Here is a 20448-nt window from a genome sequence, read left to right as displayed (position 1 = left end):
AACGGTGGAGTTTCTGAACCTCTCCCTTTCCGCACCACATTTAGTGCACTGCACTTGCAATATGTCGCATGCTTGTCATTGCTAGGGTACTTGTGCCTATCTTGCGGGTCAGCGAGCGAGGGGAACAGTTGGGATCAAAAAAAGCACCCGCGTACCAACAATAGCTCCGCCGGAAGACACAGATGGATCCTTCAGGAAGAAAGCTACGATCGGGTCTGTTGTTTGGAGCTCAAATAATCGATTACCATTCCTCATTGTCGATTTTCGGGCCCGCCATTTTCTTCTCATCATTTGCTAATGTAGCGCACGATATTTGATATAAATTATTTGCACGTTGTTACATAATGATTTAAAACTTTCGTAACCACGCTAGTAGCTGCCACGCTGTTGCTAGCACATTGCAGCAATCTGTTTTGCTCTCTGCAGACTATCTGCAAGGAAGCGTTGCTGCGTATGGGTAAACACTGCAGCATCTAGACATGTGTACGCTCCAGTTATGTTATTCCGCATGATTATTGAGCTTTGCTTTGTAAACTAGTCGTATTACAAATTACAAATATTGTGATATTCATTTAATATACATTTCTATGGTTCGAAAGGAGCATTTTCTGCTGCTACTGCAACGCTTTTGTTTCGTCATTGGCGATATTGTTTCAATCCAGGAATAATTTCCAAGAACCCGATGCATAGGCTGCACAAGCCGCTTGCTTTTCCATTCCCGCCAACGGCTTCTTCGTTTTTTACTGTACGATGTCAAACACTGCAGCGACAGAAGCGATCCAATCCCCTCTGACAGTCATAGCACGCCTCTTTGGTATGCATTCGGATCTTTGCAGTCGATTGTTTGCTTAGAGCTGACGCAACAACCTGTACAGAGCAACATGTCCAGGACAAGGAACCCAGCACGTTTGATCCGTCCGATCATTTCGCGAACCTGTTTGCAACCACTGATCAGAGGTCCCAGGTACTTCACAGCATGTGACTTGAGGAGGAACAACTTTCAGAATAGGAAACATCTGACTATCCCGTTCCGTGGTAGATACCAGCTATAAATTCAGTCTCGGTGCAACGTGTGCCTAAAAATACGTTGGTGCGTTTCAGATGCATGGTCCAGGATACAGGTCTTGGTCCTGAGATGTTTGTGAGCGCATACAAATCCAACAGTGGCACAGAACTGAAATGCTATCGATATACGGACGACCCTATCGATTCTGATGTAAGCGTGGACTTCGTGTATTTCAGGGTGGCATTGTACACGGTAGAGACGGATTTTCTAAATTTTGCCGTTTTAGGCTGCAATCTTTGATGAATCGTCAAATTACTTGTGTGAACGCTTTCCGGTTTATTGTGTATCTCCACCAGGTGAAACTGATTGGGTAAAAGATCGGCTGTATCCCACCGGTATGCATGCAAGGAGGAATTATTAGCCTATAGCATCTAAAATTAACAGCAAAAATGGGATTAGAGCTGAGCACGAGTTTCGATGGGCTTAGCATCGAGAACCTTGAATCCAAGAAAGACGATAAAAAGTTCCCGCTCCCGGAAACTGAACACAGCGCTGCCATTGTCAAGTTTTATCAATCCGCCGAAGCCCTGAGGGTTGGACAACTAGTCGATGTTATCGGCGTGATGGGCGCTGTTCAGCCAGAGGATACAGAAGTCGATCAGTTCAATCCTGGAATGTCCAGTCTGTCGGGCGTACCTGTGATACATGCTATTACGTACCAGTCCCTGGAAGGGTCTGCTGGTGTACCATTTGGTTCCGAGGATTTAGATAATATGTTGCACCAAGCGCGTGACATCCGCGCTAAATTGATCGACTACATCGCCGCTGTTTTTGGGGGCGATAAGCTCGTCGCAGAATTTGTGCTGCTCCAGCTGATTTCACGAGTGTAAGCAACTTTCATCGACGTTGCACGACATTTCACACATTCTCACAAACATTTTGATTAGTACTGCAAAGCATCAAGACGTTAAAATTGGACAGTTCACATTGAACGTATCCAATTTCCCTGATGTCGCTCAGAACGGGAAATCTTCCTCGTACTACGCGCTCAAAAACACTGCGAGCAAGTTGGTTGCATCAATGATAGAGCGTCTTGCTTTACAAATCGTCTCTTTGCCGTTAACGATCGAAGGTCTGAACGCTGGTCGTTTTTCTCCGAAAAGTGAATATGAAAACTTGCAAGCTGGTCTGCTACAACTCGTGGATGGAACTTCGCTGCTGATTGACGAGACCTCTCTGACGGAAGGAACTTTGAATGATACTGGTAATTTCGTTTTATTGCATCGCATGACTTGGCGTCTCATACATATTTCAAGGCGTTCGAAATGTCCAGGCACTCAACAATGTTATCCAGAACCAAAGCCTGAAATATGACTTCCCCTACAGTCAATTTGACTTTGACACCGATATTTCTATCATTTCGCTTTCTTCTGGAAAATCGATTCTACCGGTGAGTAGTTATACTCTAAGTTCTGACAACCAGTTTGAATAACCATTAATACCATCCGACCTAGAATCATTGCTCTGTTCGTCTTGAGCCAATATACAACTTGGCAGAGATAGACGAACCTCTACCAAATCTACCGGCGGAAACAATGAACATATTTAGAATGTATCTGCAAGCTGCTAAGCATAGTGCTTACGATATTCCAGCGGAAGTGTCTGAGGTTCGTTCATATACTTAGAACAAGGTGATGAAGAACGATTGACTGAAAAATGACTGCACAGTACATACAAAGTAACTTTGTCAATGAGCGCAAGAGTGCATCGGAAAGCGGCAAGACTTTACCTACTCAGGAGGACTTGATGCTGCGGGTGAACCTTGCTAGGTAACGAGTTTTCTTTTTACATAACATGACACTGTTGAACTGACTTAGCATTGAAAAAATTTAGGTTGGTATCTTTGTCCTTTGGAGAAAAGACTCTTAAGAAGGAGTCTTATGACTACGCCAAGTCCCTCGATGAATCGAGAAAGAGCAGACTTCACGGATCTGAAAAGCAAAAAGATGCAAAATAGATTCGTTATATTGTAAATATGTATCAAAGCATAGAAATTCATAATTGCATCAATTCAATCGCCATTACTATATATTATTATTATTATCGGTTCACATGTAATCGCTCCGCATGTTTTCAATGAAAGCAAGACATTTTCTTTGTTCCCATCCTTTCTTCGTTTAAGTGCATATAATAGGAGAGACCTTGGTATCTAAATTCATTTGATTGTCCTTTTTCATTTTTCTTCATTTCGTCTATTCATGCATATGGACAGCTGTCAACTTCCTGTATCAGCAACGCAGTCAGTCCGGTCGACAATGACCACTATCTGTCTGTCCAAAGTAAATCCTTTATCAAGAACCGAGAGGATTCTAAATAATCAACCACAACAGTTTTACGCACGACGCCGACGTTACGGCGCGGCATTACTGGTATTTGCGCTGTGTGGATGTATTCTCCGTTCAAACACTTGTCTAAATACATTTGTAGGTATGAGAGATAGAAAGCTTGCTCAGAAAAGTCAAAAGAAACCGTGCTGACACGCTTTAATGATAAGCATTCCTTCTGAATTCTGTGGCAAAGTGAGCTGGAGAGGACCCGCATCACCTTTAAGTGCAGAGATCAGAATTGCAGACCATGTTGATGCTCAAGTCATCAGAATATTTGTAAAGAGCAATCGTAAGATCAAAATGCAAAATCGTTTAATGTCTAATGTCTGAAGGAAGTGGACTTCTTGGAATGGAGGTAAGATTAGGTAAACGCTTCTGTTTTATTGTGCCTGTAGGTAAACTCAGAAGATGACAACGACGCATAACGTTTGTGTCCATTACCACGGAAAAACGAAATTCCGGAATAGAAGGTACCCCTAGACTGATTTTTCATACATGACCAAAGGTCCCTATAGCTTAATCGGTAGAGCGCCGGCTTTCAAAACTGGAGGTGTCTGGTTCAAATCCAGTAGGGTCCTACGGGTGGTCCCGGTAATCGTACCCTTGCATGCGAAGTTCGCTTCGCACGATAATGCGGGCAAACCTGGGCTACCTTTTTTCTTCTCGTTATCGTAACTGTCGTTTGCTACGCATAACAAAACATTTCGTTAGTAAAGAGCATTCTGTTTATGCTGAAGCTCAATGTTGTAGCGTACCTTTGAAGCAAGACGCGGTTTGCATATTTCCACCGATTTTGGCGGTACTCAAAATGGGCACCTGCAAGCTCTACTTGTACTATGTATGAATGAAGAGCTACGAGCCTTTCAAAGTTCCTCGTATGTAGAAGTACGCAGGAGGCGTAGTAGTGGCACGCAATGCCCGCGCAAGTTGCAATGATGTTGGTGATCGGACACGTCGCTGATCCATGCACATCACGCAGCGATGGGCAGTTAACTCAAGACTGCTAGATCACAAAGGCCAGTTGATCCGAAGTGATCGTTGCAAAGACATGCTGGTTTGTGATCGAGAAGCAGGCAGGCGCTGCTCCAAAGATTCGAAAAGATGTAGTCTTCCTTCCCCGCATACTCACCAAATCAGTTTGCATAATTTGTCTAGATCACAAAACATGACTCTGCATGCTGTCATCCACCGTAAAATTCCAGTTAAAGTTGTGACAAGATATCTTTGACGCACTATCAGTTGTAGTCCATCAGCGATGAAGTATCGTCAAGCATTGCACGACACGTACGCAGGCTATAAAGATAACATCAACACACGACAAATCACATTAACTGCAGTATTTATGTTATTGAGTTATTCCAGATATTTACCATATTCATTTACATTCATCAATGTAAGGACGAAATCGTGCTGTAAATATAGCAATCTCAACAAACTCCTCTCCTCCACTATATCCTGTTTTTTTTTTGTTTTTTTTTTTTTTTTTTTTCTTTATTTTCATTTTTGGTTTGTCGGCGTCGCACAACTAGAGTGTGAGGTTGTGGACACCAGCGGTCACTGTGATGGCGAGCCAGCGCACAGGAGACCAGGTGGAAAAGATAAGAGTAACAACATGAGGAACAATGATCCTCGTTATCGTTGTTAAAATATAAAGAACAGATACTACACTTGATCTTAGCCAAAACACCTGAGAGGATGAGGAACATCAAGGTACCTAGGACATCGTTCTTTATATACCTTTCAGATCCCGTCGGAGTTGCTGCATAATAAAAATTTTCCATGCTGCGTGAATAATGGAAATGAAAGGTGATCGATTACTGTGACATCTTTGATTGGCAAAACTGTTGCTGTTTATTTTGGCGGTTGTCATCAATAACGAACGATATAAGTTAAAAGCCGAACAAATGCATGTTCATTGGATGCATATCGGGTGGCCAGATTCCCAGCACTGTTATACTACAATAAGTAATGATTTGATCCAAAGAGCATATAGATTAATTATCCTCGGCGCTTCTTGCGATGAAATATTGTGCTCATACAGCTAGGAGACTAGAGAATTGATGTTTTGAAACTTCATTTTGTTATTCTATAGTTTATTCGGGTTTGGGAAGATCATAGACAGCAAGAAGCTCCTGGCCCTTTTCGATCTTTTTAATGGCTGTAGCAGTAATGTGATGATCGCCTTCCTTAAACTCCAACACGGTGTTGGCTTCATCTTCAGACTTTGCGTGACCAACGTAGGTAGAGATCTTATACAATGCAGCGCCTACGGAGGATTGTTCTCCAGCTGATGTCTTGCGGATTTTCTCAGAGGATTCCTAAAGGTATACATAGTTAGAAACCTGCTATGGATTAAGTTTGGACTTCCTTTTTTCTTTGACTCGACTTACCCTTGTCTGAACGGGCTCGGTAGGAACAACAGCGTAGCAGTTGTACATTAAGCGGCCCTTGAGAGACAAGTAAATTTCATCAGTCAAAAAATCTTCTACGCCAGGCACTTTGTTTCCGAGGAGATGTGCAATGGACTTGGTTTCTTGCAAAACTTCAGGGTTGGGCTTAATATCCAAGTATCGGAAGCGATCGATGTGATCCCAAGCTCCAAAGTGAATCTTGGTTGGTTCAGACGAATCTTGTTCTTGTTCTTTCTTATTCTTCTCCTTTTCTTCGGCGACCATGGCGCAAAGGAAGCGTGCGATCATGTAGGGGTACTTTTCATTGCGTTCAAGCGCGCTCTGGAAGAAGCTCTTTTCTTTGGTTTCGCTTTCGGCATCAACAGTGTTGTTTGTGCAAAGGAATTGGTGATAATCCTTGTCGGCGAGTTCTTTGCATTTTTCGCTGCAAAAGGCGACCTTGTCGCAGTTGGTGCAGCGAACCTTGTTTTCTTCCTCTCCAACCTTTTTGAGACAGAAATTGCAAAAAGTGCCCTGATTATACAGCGATTATCTCAGTTGACTCACATGTCATGGTTGCCTTTAAACATCGTTTCCATACCTCCAATTCTGGGTGCAACGCGGACACGAAGGAAGGCTCGACGTAAATAAGCTGACCTTCTTCGATATCCTCATCCGCTACCAATCCACGGCGTACAATGGGTGTGCCATCCTCCGTCTTTCCTGCTGGTAACTCTCCAATCTTGACGTGAGTTTCTTTCGGAGGGAATTGCTCGTAGAATTCGCTCTGGCGCTTGTTTTGCTAGAGAGATATTCAGATATGCATGAGCCACATATTCTTCGCAATGCACTGTGCTCCAGATATTTTTACCTCTAGCGACATGATGTTGATGAGCAAGTTAAATACAGTTTGAGGAAGAGTCTTTTGGTAGATCATGATCAACTCGAGAGGTGCAGGGTAGATCTTGAGCGCCTTGTAAAATGGCAACAATGCCTGACCGTAATATTGTTCACCTGGCACTGAAGTCAGCATTTGCAATGTTTTTTTCCTCTGAAAATGGTGTCGTACAGACCTTTTGCACACAATCCTTCACCGAGAGCCACTTGCTCCATAAAGTATTTCTCCTTTTCCTCTGGCGTCTTTGGATACGCTTCCTTGGAAGCAGCGTCGAGCACAGATTTAATAAGCTCAGCAATATCGAGTTTGGCCTTTTCTTCGGCTTTCTTTGCTTCCTTGGCCAATTTTTTCTGCTCGCGTTCTACATAGTTTTTATAAGACAAAGAAAGAGTTTTTTGTCAACATACGCGGGTTGTTCTCAAGCAACAGGACAGGTTTGTCAAAACTTTACTCAATTTGCGGCGGAACTGAGGATCATTGCGTCTCTTGTAGTCAAAGTAGACGAGGTAGCCGACACCCAAAGAGACAGCTGTGCCAGCTGCAATGAGTGCAATTGTTTGTGGTTTCATGCCCATGCTTTATACTCGCTCGCTTTGAAAAGACGCGGGCTCTCTGTTGGCTGCAGAAAAAAAGTTTAGCGTTTCTTAGCGCGTCGGACTGGAAGGCTGGCTTGTTTTCAGACATGAGACAACCGATGGGCAATGACGTTATATAATCCGATGATGTATGTGTGCCCAATACGAATATAAGCTTAATGGACTGTTGCTGGTAGCCACGATCGGTTGCCATGGTAATCCATTATCAATGCTTTTATTCAAATGGAAATAGGTATCCAAATAAAAAGTGCTGTACAACGGGTACTTTCTTCAAAACTTCTGCAATGTACATTTTCGCCATACCAGTGTTCACTTTGTTCCACGAGGGTACGCTTGAAATGTCATATAGCATTGGCGAATGCTCGAAAAATGGTCCACGTTTCACCTTTGCATTGTCAAGCTAACTGCTCTTTCATTCTGATTGGTATGAACAATTGCTCTTACCCCGTGGATATATTGAATACATCGGAAATACATATAGTCACTAGCCATTGCATCCACCGTCTCTTTCTGCAAAATTGATCGCGGTTTTAAGCGTGGATGATCTTTTTGCACGAACAAAGTAAATTCAGTTATCAATGATAAAGAAAAATCTTGCAGGGCAGGCTTACCTATCAGCTGCGCACTTCCCCAAACATATGGTAAGAACTGATAGTCATCCAAACCCCATACTCCGTGACTACCGGCGGGTTCGAGGGTATATCTTCGTTGTATTTTACGCGCCAGCTCGAGATATCTCACAAAGATGCGCAGTACGACGGCTTGATAATCTTCTGACGAGAATCCACCCAGCATTGCAATACCTGCTAACCATGCAAAAAAGTTCAGTTCATGACCAGAACCATAGTCGATGCGTGTGCCGTTTCCAAACCCGCCGACTAGGTACACCGTCAGCTCGGGGATAGCGGGGTGCATACCGGGCGGCAAAGCAGTCTGCATTAAAGCATGTGCATTCTAGAAAGTGATGTATAATCTGTTAACCTCGCAGTCTCTCTCCCTCTATACATATCCATCAAAAACAGATGAACTCAAAACACGCACTTGCTCAACTTTGTTTAACCACTGGCGGAACGCCTTGTTGCCAAATCGCTGTGGGTTCTCAAGTGGTGGGAATTCAGCAAGCCAAGAGTCCATGGTATCCAACATGTCCAGAATCTTTTGCGTTTGCTGAGAGAGTGGGATTTTTTCCTCGTTTAGAAGCAGCACATACAGAGAGACATAGCTTCAAGCAGTACCTCAGAGACATGGCAAGCGTCCGAGACCTTTTTCTGCGTCACGCTGGTGTTAAGCAAGACAGTGAAGGTCATGATACGCGCAAAAGCTTTGGTCTTTAAGAAACGGTCAATGTCGGACGCTGTATGTATGCATTTCTGTGGCTGTATGTATTTATACGATGCTGCAAGGTTCGGCAGAGACTCTTCAATTCGTTCCATTGAAAAACAAGGAGACAACTGCAACCACTTCATTCATTCCTTTTCATCATCGTCGCTACTAAGCCACTGAATGAAACGACTAGTTCTATCTCTTAACTCGTTATATCCTGACAACGCCTCGTGCCATGATATAAACGCCTCGTCTTCTACAAGGTCACAGTCGTACCAGGTAGTGAACGCAACGACAGTCTTGCTTTGCAAAGCTGGGCAGCGTTGCGTCACAAACCTCTCCCATGCTTTAAGCAAGGTTCGCTGGTCCGCTGCTGTCTTGACAAACTATAAAGCAAAAAAGGTCCCATGTTATTCTTACAATTCCATCACACCTGCGCGTCCAGCCTAATATATATACTTGCCGTTTTGAAAAGAGGGGCACGTAGCTCGAGAACTTGCTTCACACTCGGCGTCTTTTCATCCAAAAGGCTCACCAGAAGCACGTAGAATAGCTGCCGCTTTGATAAATCGTTTCTCATCTCCACTTTGGTTACTTCTTTCACATCATCCGATAATTTGCCATTTGAGCGCTCAGGCGACGGGTTCTTTATGAAAAACGTTTTGAGGTCCGCGATAATGGTTTCCTCGAGCGCAGTCTTGCCTGGCCTAGGTGAAGGAGTCTTTGTTGGCGGTATACTAGACTGATCATCAGCATACCATTGCTGGCTTTTTCCGTCAGCTGCTTGTTGCTCAATATACCTACATGTCCATGCGCGCTTGTTCTTCCTTGGAGAGGTGTACAATTTTCATCCACGACTTATTGGTTTGCTACCACACAATAGTTAGCTTGACTTTTATGCACATATTTCGAATATATTCACATGGTTTTACAAAAGATAGCCTACACTAATGTTTCCATTCATCATGTTTTGTACACTACGCTTATCTCCAGCCTGCTGGATAGAGAGCTTTGAAAGTTCTTCTGTAGCACTGTCCACATTTTCCAACTATAAGTCATCTTTTTCTTCCCCTAAAATTGATAATTCTCCTTTCTTTTTTATTGATATACTTACTGTGCAGTTCGGGTATCATTAGATTTTGCTTCTCCTACGGGACGGGTATCCGTACGGGATCGCCATGCAACCTCGTCTCCATTTTCATGCTGCTTCGTGCGATGCTGCGCACGTGAGGTCTCGTGATTAGGTCGTTCCTTGAGTTCTGCTTCGCCGTGTGCTACACAAGAACAACATAAGTAACGAATGCTATCGTTTTTCCGTCAATCCAAGATGACGACCCATACCAAAGTGACACTTTGGTCCATACTGGCAGAATTTATCCCGCATGTATCGCTCGCAAAGCTTTGTCTTGTACAATGGGTTCGATTCGGCTTCGGACGCCGCCTTGTGACGCTGGTCCTCATCAACACGTTCTCTGAGTTCGGCAATACCGTGGGCAAATGTACACTTTAAACCGTACGGGCAGCTTCCCTCCGTCTCGAACCGTTCACACAATCGTGTTTTGTACAATGGATTGTGGCTGTGATTGCTGCTACCGTTGACGTTACTGTGCGTCGTCGTTTCCGCTGCTGCTTGATGACGACGAGCAGGCGACGATGTTGCTGAAGGGGATGGAGAAGGACGGCCGTTCGCAAGCCGTCCCGCGGCAGTCTCCTTTTCATGCGATTGTTGTTGTTGTTGTTGTTGTTGTTGTTGTTGTTGCTGCTGCTGCTGCTGCTGCTGCTGCCTTCGATTCTGCCTGTGCTTTTGTCTCGATTCGATAAATGATTGGGCATATTTGAACACGTCCTGCATACTTTTAAAGATGACCTTCTCGGTTGCAACAGCTTGATTGCACCACTGCAAATGCACACCTTCGGCGCTAGGTAATAATCGCGCATGGTTGTCAAGGATCTGTGCAAGTCGATATACTACTTTCTTTGGCCTGAAAATTGATTCCATGGTTAACCATCAGGATGATATAAAATATATGTGTATTCAGGTACCTCGTGCCTGAGAGATACTTGAGCTCGATCTTGAAACCTTCTTCCACTCGCAGATCTTTAGGCCTCAAGCCTGTCGTTTCAAAGGTTTCTCGCAATGCGCATCTGCAACGTCGTTCGTCTGTAAGCATTCATATTGTCGGAATAAAGGTTAGCATAAGAATGCTTACTTGATTTCGTCCTCTTGTCCAATGACCTGTCCCTTTGGACAGAACCAGTGTTTCTTGTTTGTGAACGAGTCGTTTAGTAACAGATATTCGACGTTTCGTTGAACACGGTATATCAACAGCCCAGAGTATAGGTTATTCTGACAAGGTTTATCCATGTGAAGAGGATGTCGCTCGAGAATCAAATATGCGTTGTTTAAACGAGCTGAGCAACAGATCAGCCGGTAGTAGCAGTAGTAGCAGCTCACAAGTCACACAAGCGGGTGGAAAATTCGAAACATCCCTCACATCGACATTTTTGGAACTCTGCCGCCGCAGCAAACAACTACTGTTAACTTCCAAACCTCCTTCAATTCCTTTATATGTGATGGCATTGTTTTAGGGGAAAAAAGAAAAAATGGTGAGAAAGAGAGAGAGGTAGAGAGAGGTAGAGAGAGAGATAGAGAGACTTTGTGAATGTCTATATGAGAGATCGAAAAAATAAGAAAGAAAAAAAAGAAAGGAAAAAAAAGGAAAAATGGTAAAGACACAAAAGTACAGATGTGTGAAAAGAAAAGAGAGAGAAAAAGAAGAAATATTACAGACGTCTTTTTTTTTTTGAGAGGGTTTTTTATACAGGTTAGATGGTTGATGCTTTGTTTTAAGCAGCATGCGACGATGCTCCCGATGGCCCACTGACACTTCCACGTTGTTTCTATTACAAGAACATTTAATAAATCTTGGAGTAACTTAGCAGTAGCTGCTAGGGATAACTTACGCCGTTGTGGGGGACCTTGTAGGTCTCATCACCTTCCTTCTTTGGAGCCTGAGAGTTTCTAAAGTCTTGAACCGATTTGTATTGGCTGACGAGGCTATTCAGACGTTCATTGACCTTGAGTTCTCTCTTTGCCTTATCCTTGCGGTAGTAGAGGTATGCCCAGAACTTTTCAAGGCCATAGAGATGGCCATTGTCATAGTCAGCCAACGTCAGTTCCTGGAAATCAGCAAAGACTTCCTTGCGGTAACGCTTTTCAAGGCCGTAGGAATAGAAGCGGAAGAGACACTCCAAACCATATCGGTAGTTTTGGTTGGCATCCTCGACCGCCAGCTTCTTGAACTCATTGTACATGCGCTTGTTGAAGTGATCACGCAAGAAGTGGGACCAGAAGCGGAAAAGAGTGTTCATTTCCTGAGATTGGCCAACACCCAATCGCTTGCGCTCCTTCAGTGCCTTTGCGTGGTACTTGTAGTACTTGTGCTGGACAAAACCGTTTTCTCTCAACAACTCATGGCTAGGATGCTCAAAGTGAGGGAACGAATGCGCGATATCCAAGGACGTGGAAAGCTCGTTGAAGGCTGGTGACTTGCCGTAGCTGGAGGCAAGCAAGTCGTTGGGGTTGTAGTGGTAAGCCTGGTCGCTGAGTACCCAGCCAACGTGTCCATCATCGTGCTCCTTTTTACCGGAACGAGGCGTGGTACCAAACAATGCACTGCTGGGAAGCGATTCTGGTCGGACAGGGTAGAATCGAGGAGCCTTCTTGTTGGATTTGATAGGCTTTGCATGGATGGTCTTGCTGGAGACGTAGCTACCGAGTTGTTCACCGCTTTCTCTTTGTTTGGCGCTTGCGCTCAGCTGGGCAAAGTGTTCCTTATCCATGGTACCGACCTTGCGGTTACCCAATCCATTCTCGTTGGTGACCAGACCGGTTTCATACTGATACAATCCTTCGTTGATCATATCGAGGATCTCGTCGTTCATCTTTGCGCGATCGTACGAGGTGTGGGACTTGTCGCGCTTGCGCTGAGTGACAATCATGATACGTGCGACGGTTTCTTCGTCGATTTCCAGATCATCCTCCTCATCATCAAATTCAGAATCATCGTCAGACAAGTAATACTTTTGAACAGTGTTGGGTCGAGCACCGTCCTGCCAGTCGTCCTCAAATTCAAAAAGATCATCCTCTTCCTCCTTTGGGCGAGATTGCGATTTGCGACGTTCGCTGCCGTTTGTCTGCTTTGCTACAGGGATGCTGGGACGAGCAAGGGAAGCGAGCGTTGGTGGGTTGGCAGGCAAGTTGCTTTTGACAACATCAGCTGCAGTTTGCTGCTTTTGTGCTGGCAAAATCCAAGTTTGCCATCCTTCCTTCTTGCGAACTTTGTCGTCTCTAACTTCAAGCAATTCACTTTCCTGCAGTGATTCCTTAATCAAGTTGATATCGGATGCAAGAGCCTTGACACGGTTGAAGTTGGCAAGAAGTTGGATATCGACAAAGCCTTCCGAGTTCATCTAGATGTCCCCTTTGTCAATAATATCTGCGAATCGTCCAATGACCTCCATGATTGTTTCCAACCTGACTACGCAAGAAGATATCCTTGCACAAGTTATCGATGCTAAAATAGTATTCACTGTTGGCGTGCATGAAAAAGCCGAATTAGTCGAGCTGTTTTTTGAAACGTATACAAAGTCAACGTACATTTGCTGGAGAATATAGGATTTGAGTGTTTCGGCGTCAACGCTGATGTAGTAAGGTCGTACACGGTTTCCGTTGGCATAGTCGTGGCGGCGGCTGCCAGAGTATCCACCACGGCCACGGCCACGGCCTCGTCCACGATACACAGCGCGATGGAATGACGATGGCTGAGAATGGGATTCTGTCTGTTCATTCTCCTTGTCGGCTTCGGAGTGGTTGTCCTTTTCAGCTTTGTCGGCGACGGCAGTGGTGGATGAACGAGCAGCAGCAGCTTGGCTTCCACGACGAGACTTTCTTCCATCACGACGATCCCGTCCTCCACGAGAGCTGCGGGAGCGGCCGTTGGGTGTTGGTGTAGAGTGTGTAATGGTCGGGGTATATGGTTTCCATTGACCTCTACCTTTGGCTAGAAAACGGAACATCCGGAAACGTGAGAAACTGTATCACAACTAAAATGTGGGCGCAACACTACGTACCCTTGGGAGCAACAAACTTCTCCTTTGGCTCTTCCTCGGCTTCCTTGGCCTTGTCCGCAGCTTCTTTGGGTGCAGGCCAGGCAGCATCGGCGAGGGGAGCTAATGTAATCAACAAGTCTGAATACGAACGCTGGTTTTATACCGATTTTACGTAATCCCCATTTAATGTACCTGAAGGTGCTTCCTCTTCCTTTTCCGTCTGTTTGGCAGCAGATTTGCGTGCTTGCCAGACGTTCACTGCGGGAGCTGGTGCTGCAACTGTCTGTTTGGTGGTGGTTTCGCTCTTTGGTTCTTCAGTTTGACCATTGGCGACAGGTTGTTCGGGTTTCTCGGCTTTGGTCGACTCGGCAGGAGACGAGGCGGTCACCATGGTGAATGACTATACTGTAGGTGTTCTGGAGTAGCTAACGTTCCGTTCTCTTTCCAAGCCCGTAATGAGGTAGGAAAGAGGTGTTTGGAGTTCTTAGGACCTGTAAGTTTCAAGTCGTTATCAAAAAAAGTATTTTTCAAGGTGGCTTTTAACTCGATGCGCAAAACTGGATTTCTCCAAAATGGCGGTTACCCTACGAAACCTCCTCTGCACTCTCAGCCCAACGAATCTTGCAATATTCAGGATACTATACAAAGTCGAAACAAGGATTGCTGCATGGAACGCAATAAAACGAAATCAAAATATAGGAAGTTATATCTAAGTATAGATTCCTTGATATGAGACCAGAATCTCGGCTTTTAAACTCAAAGTTTTAAGATACAGTTTCATGTAGAATAAAGAGGAATCATTGTTGTTACTTTATTGCATAAGAGAAATCTCGTTCTCTATTAATTCTAAAGTTGAGGACTTTGCGACTAAGCTTCATCAACACAGCTTATCATTATTTAGCAAAAAGGTTTACGATGAGGTCAAATGTCTCCCAAAGCAGGCTGGTTGTTTTCCTTTAAATATAGTTGTAATCGTAACATCCTATCTCGATGATAGACAGTGTTACAGCTATGGCACATCTTGATTCGAAATTTGTTCTTTGCTGGTGACGTGCCAATTTTTAATACTCTTCCTGTGCAAAGACAGCGAGGACGGATTATTGGAGTATAGAATTCGTCAACTCGGAAAAGCACAATATTTCGTCTTGCTGCTGCATGTTTTAGATGCGGCAGCAACTGCGTCTCCATGGACGATGCAAAGTCAAGAATCTTTGTCTCTATGCCGTCAACACCGACCGCTAAAAGCACAGTCCGTGATAGTGGTGGAGAAAGTTCTGCAAGATTGTTTGCGGCTTTCGACCAAGTCTCCTTCCAGGCAACTCTTGTCGCGAAGAATATGTCCAGTTCCGTCTTGTAGGCGGTCTCGAGTAAGCGGCGTGAGCTATGTGCTCCTCGTATGTAGATCATACAATCATCTTGATGTCGCATAACAAACTATTCCGACTGTCCTGAATTCGTTATCATCTGTTGACGCTGTAGTCATACACAACACGATATCTCGCTCGTGATAGAGGACAACAAGGGTTTGCGCACCAAAAGTCAGAGTATCTCCTGCTTGCATGGCACAAGACGACGATGATAGTCTTCACGGGCATATGGAGTTATGTGGAACTCGTGATTGACAACCACGTATACAACAGCGGTTATCCGCTTGAGCATCGCCGGAGAGGTTTTTCACTGGGACTTGTCATCTTCTGTTGCGAACTTGGAACCATAGTACGAATGACACGCTTGTGCATTCTTCAGAGATCTCAATCCTTATAGTCGATTCCGAACCAACGGCTGCCGGGGAAAGAAATAGGAATAATCAAAGCATAGGGGGTGGATTAAGAGCGAGAGCCGAGGACGGCTTCAATGAGGCATACCCGGATGCCATCCCGCTGTCTCAGGTAATTCTGCGCACTTGAGAAAGGACAAGTAAACCCATATTGGAAGCCTGTCCTGGATAATCTGCGATACTTCAATGGAAGTGCTGGCAAAGGAGGAGAGATATCCACTATTATTCAGGGATCCCGCATTTTGATAGTTCCGGAATTCATGCTCCCTAGAATCCCGGCATTCACCAAGCTTCGGTGTATGTAACCCTTTCCAAGGATAGCATCTATTCATCGATGTCTCTTTAACTTTAGTATACGTATACCTTACTGGACTGGAGATAAACAATATAGCTGCATAGTTAAGAGAATAAGTTGCATACAGCACATATTTAAGCCGTCGGGTCCTCAGGAGATAAACAGAGATAGTGCCGTTAAGGGAGGGGATTCTCATTCAAACAGACTTTCTAATTTCAGTCTCCCTTTACGCACGCGAATAATAAGCCTGTTTTCAAAGTTTTTCTCTTTTCTTTTCCTTTTCCTTCCATTCTTTTTGCTTTTATTTTCTTTTCTAATACCTTGCGTTATTTTCTTGTTTGATTTGCATGCATGTCGTGTTGTCAAAGGTATATATTACTTGCCTCTGCACCTAGCTTACTACAGGTCATTATCATCTATCATGTCTATATTGATCCAGGAATTGGTACTCTTAATAGATTAAGCCGTGGTTACTTGATTGTGACCAATTGCTTGTTCGCATGCTTTGGCTGTGCTTTAATGGTGTTTGGGACTCTGGGAGCACAGCAACGACTTGGAAGCTCCATTCTGTTTCCAATAAATGTTCTTAAAAGTGAGTATCAATTCCTGCTGATGCATTCACCTATTCTTGCTGCTGAGCATTCGGGAGTAGTGATCAACATTCTGGGTATTATCCTTGTTTTCTCGGCTGTGACCGGCTTTGTAGGAGCTATTTGTATCGACCGTCAAGCAATCCATATACTGTATACTACAATTATCCTTATCGTCTTCATATATCAAATTGCTACAGCACTCATTGTATATGACCAAGCTGTGCATACCTCCACGTGGTTAAGCCAGACCTGGTCAGATGCCAGCCAAGAGTATCGCTACTATGCTCAATCCAAGGTACCATTCTGGATACATTTAATCTTCTCCTTTTTTTGTCCTTGCACGAGGAATTAAACAGAAATGTGATTTTTTCTTCTAACTCTACAGTTTACATGTTGCGGATTTTCCCATGCCAACGACCATCCGGTATCAAGTCCAAGCTGTCAGCCAGACGACCTTGTCAATTCGGCACCTCCTTGCTACAAGCCCCTGACACAATTCGTGCAACAGAAACTCCAGATCGTGTACATAGTACTCTTTGCCGCTCTAAGTATCGAAATCCTCGCCCTCTCCAATGCCATTACTCTCCTGTGCGCCCGATATATTGGTCACGGCGATGAGGAACAGAAACCAAAGGTGTTTAGAAGAAACAACAAGGCTGTAGTAGCTCCTGAGGAGCAAATGGCGACGCCGAAGAATAGCAAGTTCAAGCAAGTTGCTGGTTTACATGATAGCAAGATCACAATGAATTCAGAAACCAATGATGAAAAGCACGAGGATGACCAGATCGTCTATCACAGGCAATATTAGTGGTGGCTGTCGGCAGGATACCGGCAATTTCCTTCTGTCCTTTTTCATCGGGCCTCGCCACATCGTTTATGTTTGTATAGTAAATCTCTAAAGTTTATAATCTTCTTTTTTGACATGCAAGAAAGTTCCCATTTCGATCAAGCTCGGGAACGTCGGGGGGGGGGCTGTTACATGAGAAATAACGTCAAGTTTTACAGCAACTTTGCTTGTTGCAATCTTTAAGGAGTGAACAGTTTACCGCGACCGCCTGCTACATACACATTGATAGCTAAGAAGACGACAATCGCTCGTCAGTCTCAGATACGGTTATACACGGTATGTGCGCTCTAGATAAGTGGCGATCGGATAAATAGTATATGGTTGAATTCCTCAATGCAACATAATAACGCATTTAATGTGTTTTATACGAGTGTCGATAATAATTGTTCTTTTTAGCCGACAATAGAAGAAAGTTGATTCGAGAGATACATTCTATGTAATGCATAACGATATATTTTTTAATGGAAGCCTTACAGTGGATGGCAGCTTACAGACTTGTTCTTTGTCACTTAACCATTCATGCCTTGCAACCTTTTAATTATGCAAACTCAGTTCATGGGTGCGCGGGGATATAGAACTACAGCTTCAAGGATCTTTGGAGCAGCGCTTTGCATGGTTCTCGATCACAAACCAGCCTTGGCAAAATCAATCACTATAGCTCAGTTGCGCCTTCGCAATTAACAGCCTTGACTCGACTACCCGCCACTGCACGACGTACGCGGATCAGCGACGTGTCCGATTACCAAGGTCATTGCCACCTGCGCGGACAATGCCTGCCGCTACTTCGCTCTTGCGTAAGTCTACACACGATGAACTTTGAAAGGCTCGTAGCTCTTCGTTCACACATAGTACAAGTAGATTTTGCAAGTACCCTTTGTGGGTACCACCGAATCCTCTGGAATTCATGCAAATCGCGTCTTGCTTCAAAGGTATGCTACAAACTTGAGCATAAACAAGATGCTCTTTTCTAACGAAAAATATTTCCTTTTGCGTAGAACACGACAATTACGATAACGAGAAGAAAAATATGGGGGTGGTTCCGGTTTGGGCCCGCATCGCGCACGAAGAACCGTCCCTCGAACTGTTGAGCCCATGGTACCCAATGTCTCGTAGTGGAACTTCGCGCTTGTGAGAGGTACGACTAACCTTCTACCACCCGGTCCCCTGCTGGTCTAAGGGGCCCATTTTGTTATCATATAGGAAAAGTTTCTTCACAGGTACCTTCCAATTCGGAATTTCGTTTTTCCGTGGAAATGGACACAAACGTTATGCGTCGTTGTCATCTGAGTTTACCTACGGGCACAACAAAAACAGAACCGTTTACCTAATCTCGCCTCCATTCCAAGAAATCCGTTTCCTTCAGACATTAGACATTAAACGATTTGCATTTTGGCATTATTATTACTCTTCTCAAGCTTTTGGTGACATTGAGCACCGGCTTAGTCTCCGATTCTGATCTCTGCACTTGAAAGTGATCAGGATCACCTCCAGCTCTTTGCCACAGAATTCAGCACTCAGTAGAAATGCTTTATCATTAAAACGTATGGGCACGGTCTCTTTTGCTTTTAAACTTTGTCCTTTCTGAGCAAACTTTGTATCTATTTCTGAAATGCATGATCGCGAGGTCTGGTTGTGTCAAACACGTACATGTATGTGTTAAGTACTGCATAAAGTCAATCCACGCTTTTCACGATCGGTGAAGTGCCAAACCGGTACCTCTAGATATTTGCAAGCGCTCTGACTTGATAGGATGTAAACATATCCATATACGCCTTTAAAAATGATTGCTATCTTCGTTGTATTTCACCGTAACATGGAAACTGCCTATTATGCACGACGTGATCTGAAAGGTATAAGCAGAACTGGGTATCCTGGTTACCTCGATGTTCCTCATCCTCTCAGACCCTTTGGCGAAGGTCAAACACAGTATCTGTTCTTTATAGTTTAACGAATATAACGAGGAGTATTGTTTCTCATGTTGTTACTCTTATCTTTTCCGCCTTGTCTCCGGTGCGCTGGTTCGCCATCACAGAGACCACTGGTGCCCATAACCTCACACTCTAGCTGTGCGACGCCGACGAACCAAAAGATGAAAATGAAAAAAAAACAACGTATTGGCAAGGAGAGAGTTTGTTGTGATAGGAACGTAGGTTTACAACACGATTTTGCCCGTTTGCATTGATGAATAATATGCATAATTGATGAGTACTTGCATGCATAGAGATACAGTATGTGCTGCCAAAGGGTCAATCTGATACCATTTGATTCGTAAAAGTGATATGTATTCATGGCTTCCAATTCAAGTTGAACCTAGTAAATCTAAAAATTCTCACCATTATTTGGTAAGCTCAAAACAAACGTATTGTGCTAACATAGATGCAATACTTTCTTTTGATAGATTTGTAAATAGACTGATGTCCAAAGTCATATACGATTTTCATGGAGATAGTCTTTATCTTACTGCATGAAATTATCCAAGACCGTTCAAGTATGTCATCTCCAAAAGTGTTTGGAGCCTTGGAGAAATTCAGACTATCCTTCACTTGGCTCTGTAGCGATTGTATGGCGTGACTATTGATATCATTATTAATGCTTATAAAATGTACGGGAAGAAGTGATTTTTGGTTTTCTCGCATCGACGCTTGTCCGTCCCAGAAAGCTGGGAACCCCGCAGACATCAATATCGAAACAATAGGTGTGGAAAGTCTCCGTCGTTATGTTATTCCTGTATTCATGGACATAATATGCATTTATTTTCTTCTATATAGAGACTAACAGCATATGCGTATACAAAACGTTTGTGGGATCGAGTGTATTTAAAAGTACAAGAAGAATCCATTGCAAAAAGAAAGAAAAAAATTTCCTTCGCATTTCTATTGATGCGTTTCCATGTTACTTGCAAGCAGTCAATCGATGATAAGAGCAAATTAACAGAGTATCGGTGCCTTTGGCGTCCATTGCACAATACTGCTTATTCGGCTATTTTGCTTACGAGAGCTTAGCAACCCGCGTCTATTTCTTCAGATCACGTGCAGTTGCCAACGGTGGTGACATCATTGTTCATCGAACTCGCTCTCTTCACTGTCCAAGAGGCATAAAGGAAGAAAAGAAAAAGCTAAAGGAGGACCAATTTTTTATTTTTGCTTGTCTCAGTTTCTCTCTATCAAGGTGAGTTCGAGCAGCGTGTGGGGACGTCGGTGTTTACAAGAGTCACAGGTGCTGCG

General features: G+C 43.9%; 8 protein-coding genes and 1 non-coding gene across 9 annotated transcripts; 3 read left to right on the top strand and 6 right to left on the bottom strand.

The window, feature by feature from the left end:
* Positions 1 to 750: 750 nt before the first annotated feature.
* VTP01DRAFT_7679 (uncharacterized protein) lies at positions 751 to 3023 on the top strand (the record flags this gene model as incomplete). The annotated part of the gene is made up of 10 exons (XM_069386716.1): positions 751 to 814; positions 876 to 964; positions 1040 to 1216; positions 1293 to 1401; positions 1466 to 1892; positions 1954 to 2270; positions 2323 to 2456; positions 2521 to 2673; positions 2735 to 2835; positions 2900 to 3023. 10 exons carry the CDS (start codon positions 751 to 753, stop codon positions 3021 to 3023), a joined length of 1695 nt encoding a protein of 564 aa, XP_069242144.1.
* Positions 3024 to 3897: 874 nt separating this feature from the next.
* On the top strand, positions 3898 to 3971 carry VTP01DRAFT_t29. Its single transcript has one exon. It is a non-coding gene; the product is annotated as a tRNA-OTHER (tRNA).
* On the bottom strand, positions 3903 to 4173 carry VTP01DRAFT_7678 (uncharacterized protein; the record flags this gene model as incomplete). The annotated part of the gene is made up of 2 exons (XM_069386715.1): positions 3903 to 4078; positions 4149 to 4173. The coding sequence occupies 2 exons, from the start codon at positions 4171 to 4173 to the stop codon at positions 3903 to 3905; spliced, it is 201 nt and encodes a 66-aa protein (XP_069242143.1).
* A 1313-nt stretch (positions 4174 to 5486) lies between these two features.
* Positions 5487 to 7256, bottom strand: VTP01DRAFT_7677 (uncharacterized protein; the record flags this gene model as incomplete). The annotated part of the gene is made up of 6 exons (XM_069386714.1): positions 5487 to 5711; positions 5784 to 6317; positions 6385 to 6585; positions 6655 to 6797; positions 6857 to 7042; positions 7133 to 7256. The coding sequence occupies 6 exons, from the start codon at positions 7254 to 7256 to the stop codon at positions 5487 to 5489; spliced, it is 1413 nt and encodes a 470-aa protein (XP_069242142.1).
* A 235-nt stretch (positions 7257 to 7491) lies between these two features.
* On the bottom strand, positions 7492 to 8710 carry VTP01DRAFT_7676 (uncharacterized protein; the record flags this gene model as incomplete). The annotated part of the gene is made up of 5 exons (XM_069386713.1): positions 7492 to 7662; positions 7722 to 7822; positions 7889 to 8231; positions 8319 to 8444; positions 8513 to 8710. The coding sequence occupies 5 exons, from the start codon at positions 8708 to 8710 to the stop codon at positions 7492 to 7494; spliced, it is 939 nt and encodes a 312-aa protein (XP_069242141.1).
* Positions 8711 to 8743: 33 nt separating this feature from the next.
* On the bottom strand, positions 8744 to 10965 carry VTP01DRAFT_7675 (uncharacterized protein; the record flags this gene model as incomplete). Its single annotated transcript, XM_069386712.1, has 8 exons — positions 8744 to 8986; positions 9064 to 9337; positions 9405 to 9469; positions 9547 to 9631; positions 9715 to 9874; positions 9942 to 10582; positions 10644 to 10745; positions 10811 to 10965. 8 exons carry the CDS (start codon positions 10963 to 10965, stop codon positions 8744 to 8746), a joined length of 1725 nt encoding a protein of 574 aa, XP_069242140.1.
* A 482-nt stretch (positions 10966 to 11447) lies between these two features.
* Positions 11448 to 14103, bottom strand: VTP01DRAFT_7674 (uncharacterized protein; the record flags this gene model as incomplete). Its single annotated transcript, XM_069386711.1, has 6 exons — positions 11448 to 11501; positions 11565 to 13073; positions 13138 to 13192; positions 13261 to 13663; positions 13734 to 13832; positions 13905 to 14103. 6 exons carry the CDS (start codon positions 14101 to 14103, stop codon positions 11448 to 11450), a joined length of 2319 nt encoding a protein of 772 aa, XP_069242139.1.
* A 530-nt stretch (positions 14104 to 14633) lies between these two features.
* VTP01DRAFT_7673 (uncharacterized protein) lies at positions 14634 to 15140 on the bottom strand (the record flags this gene model as incomplete). Its single annotated transcript, XM_069386710.1, has 1 exon — positions 14634 to 15140. One exon carries the CDS (start codon positions 15138 to 15140, stop codon positions 14634 to 14636), a length of 507 nt encoding a protein of 168 aa, XP_069242138.1.
* Positions 15141 to 16303: 1163 nt separating this feature from the next.
* On the top strand, positions 16304 to 18238 carry VTP01DRAFT_7672 (uncharacterized protein; the record flags this gene model as incomplete). Its single annotated transcript, XM_069386709.1, has 6 exons — positions 16304 to 16672; positions 16763 to 17184; positions 17419 to 17500; positions 17800 to 18018; positions 18083 to 18153; positions 18220 to 18238. The coding sequence occupies 6 exons, from the start codon at positions 16304 to 16306 to the stop codon at positions 18236 to 18238; spliced, it is 1182 nt and encodes a 393-aa protein (XP_069242137.1).
* Between the last annotated feature and the right edge of the window lie 2210 nt (positions 18239 to 20448).

Source organism: Rhizomucor pusillus (assembly GCF_041956525.1).
Source record: "Rhizomucor pusillus strain CBS 183.67 unplaced genomic scaffold VTP01scaffold_4, whole genome shotgun sequence".
Lineage (NCBI taxonomy): Eukaryota > Fungi > Mucoromycota > Mucoromycetes > Mucorales > Lichtheimiaceae > Rhizomucor > Rhizomucor pusillus.
The sequence above is the reverse complement of the archived record's forward strand: the minus strand, read 5'-3'. Positions and strand labels throughout refer to the sequence as shown.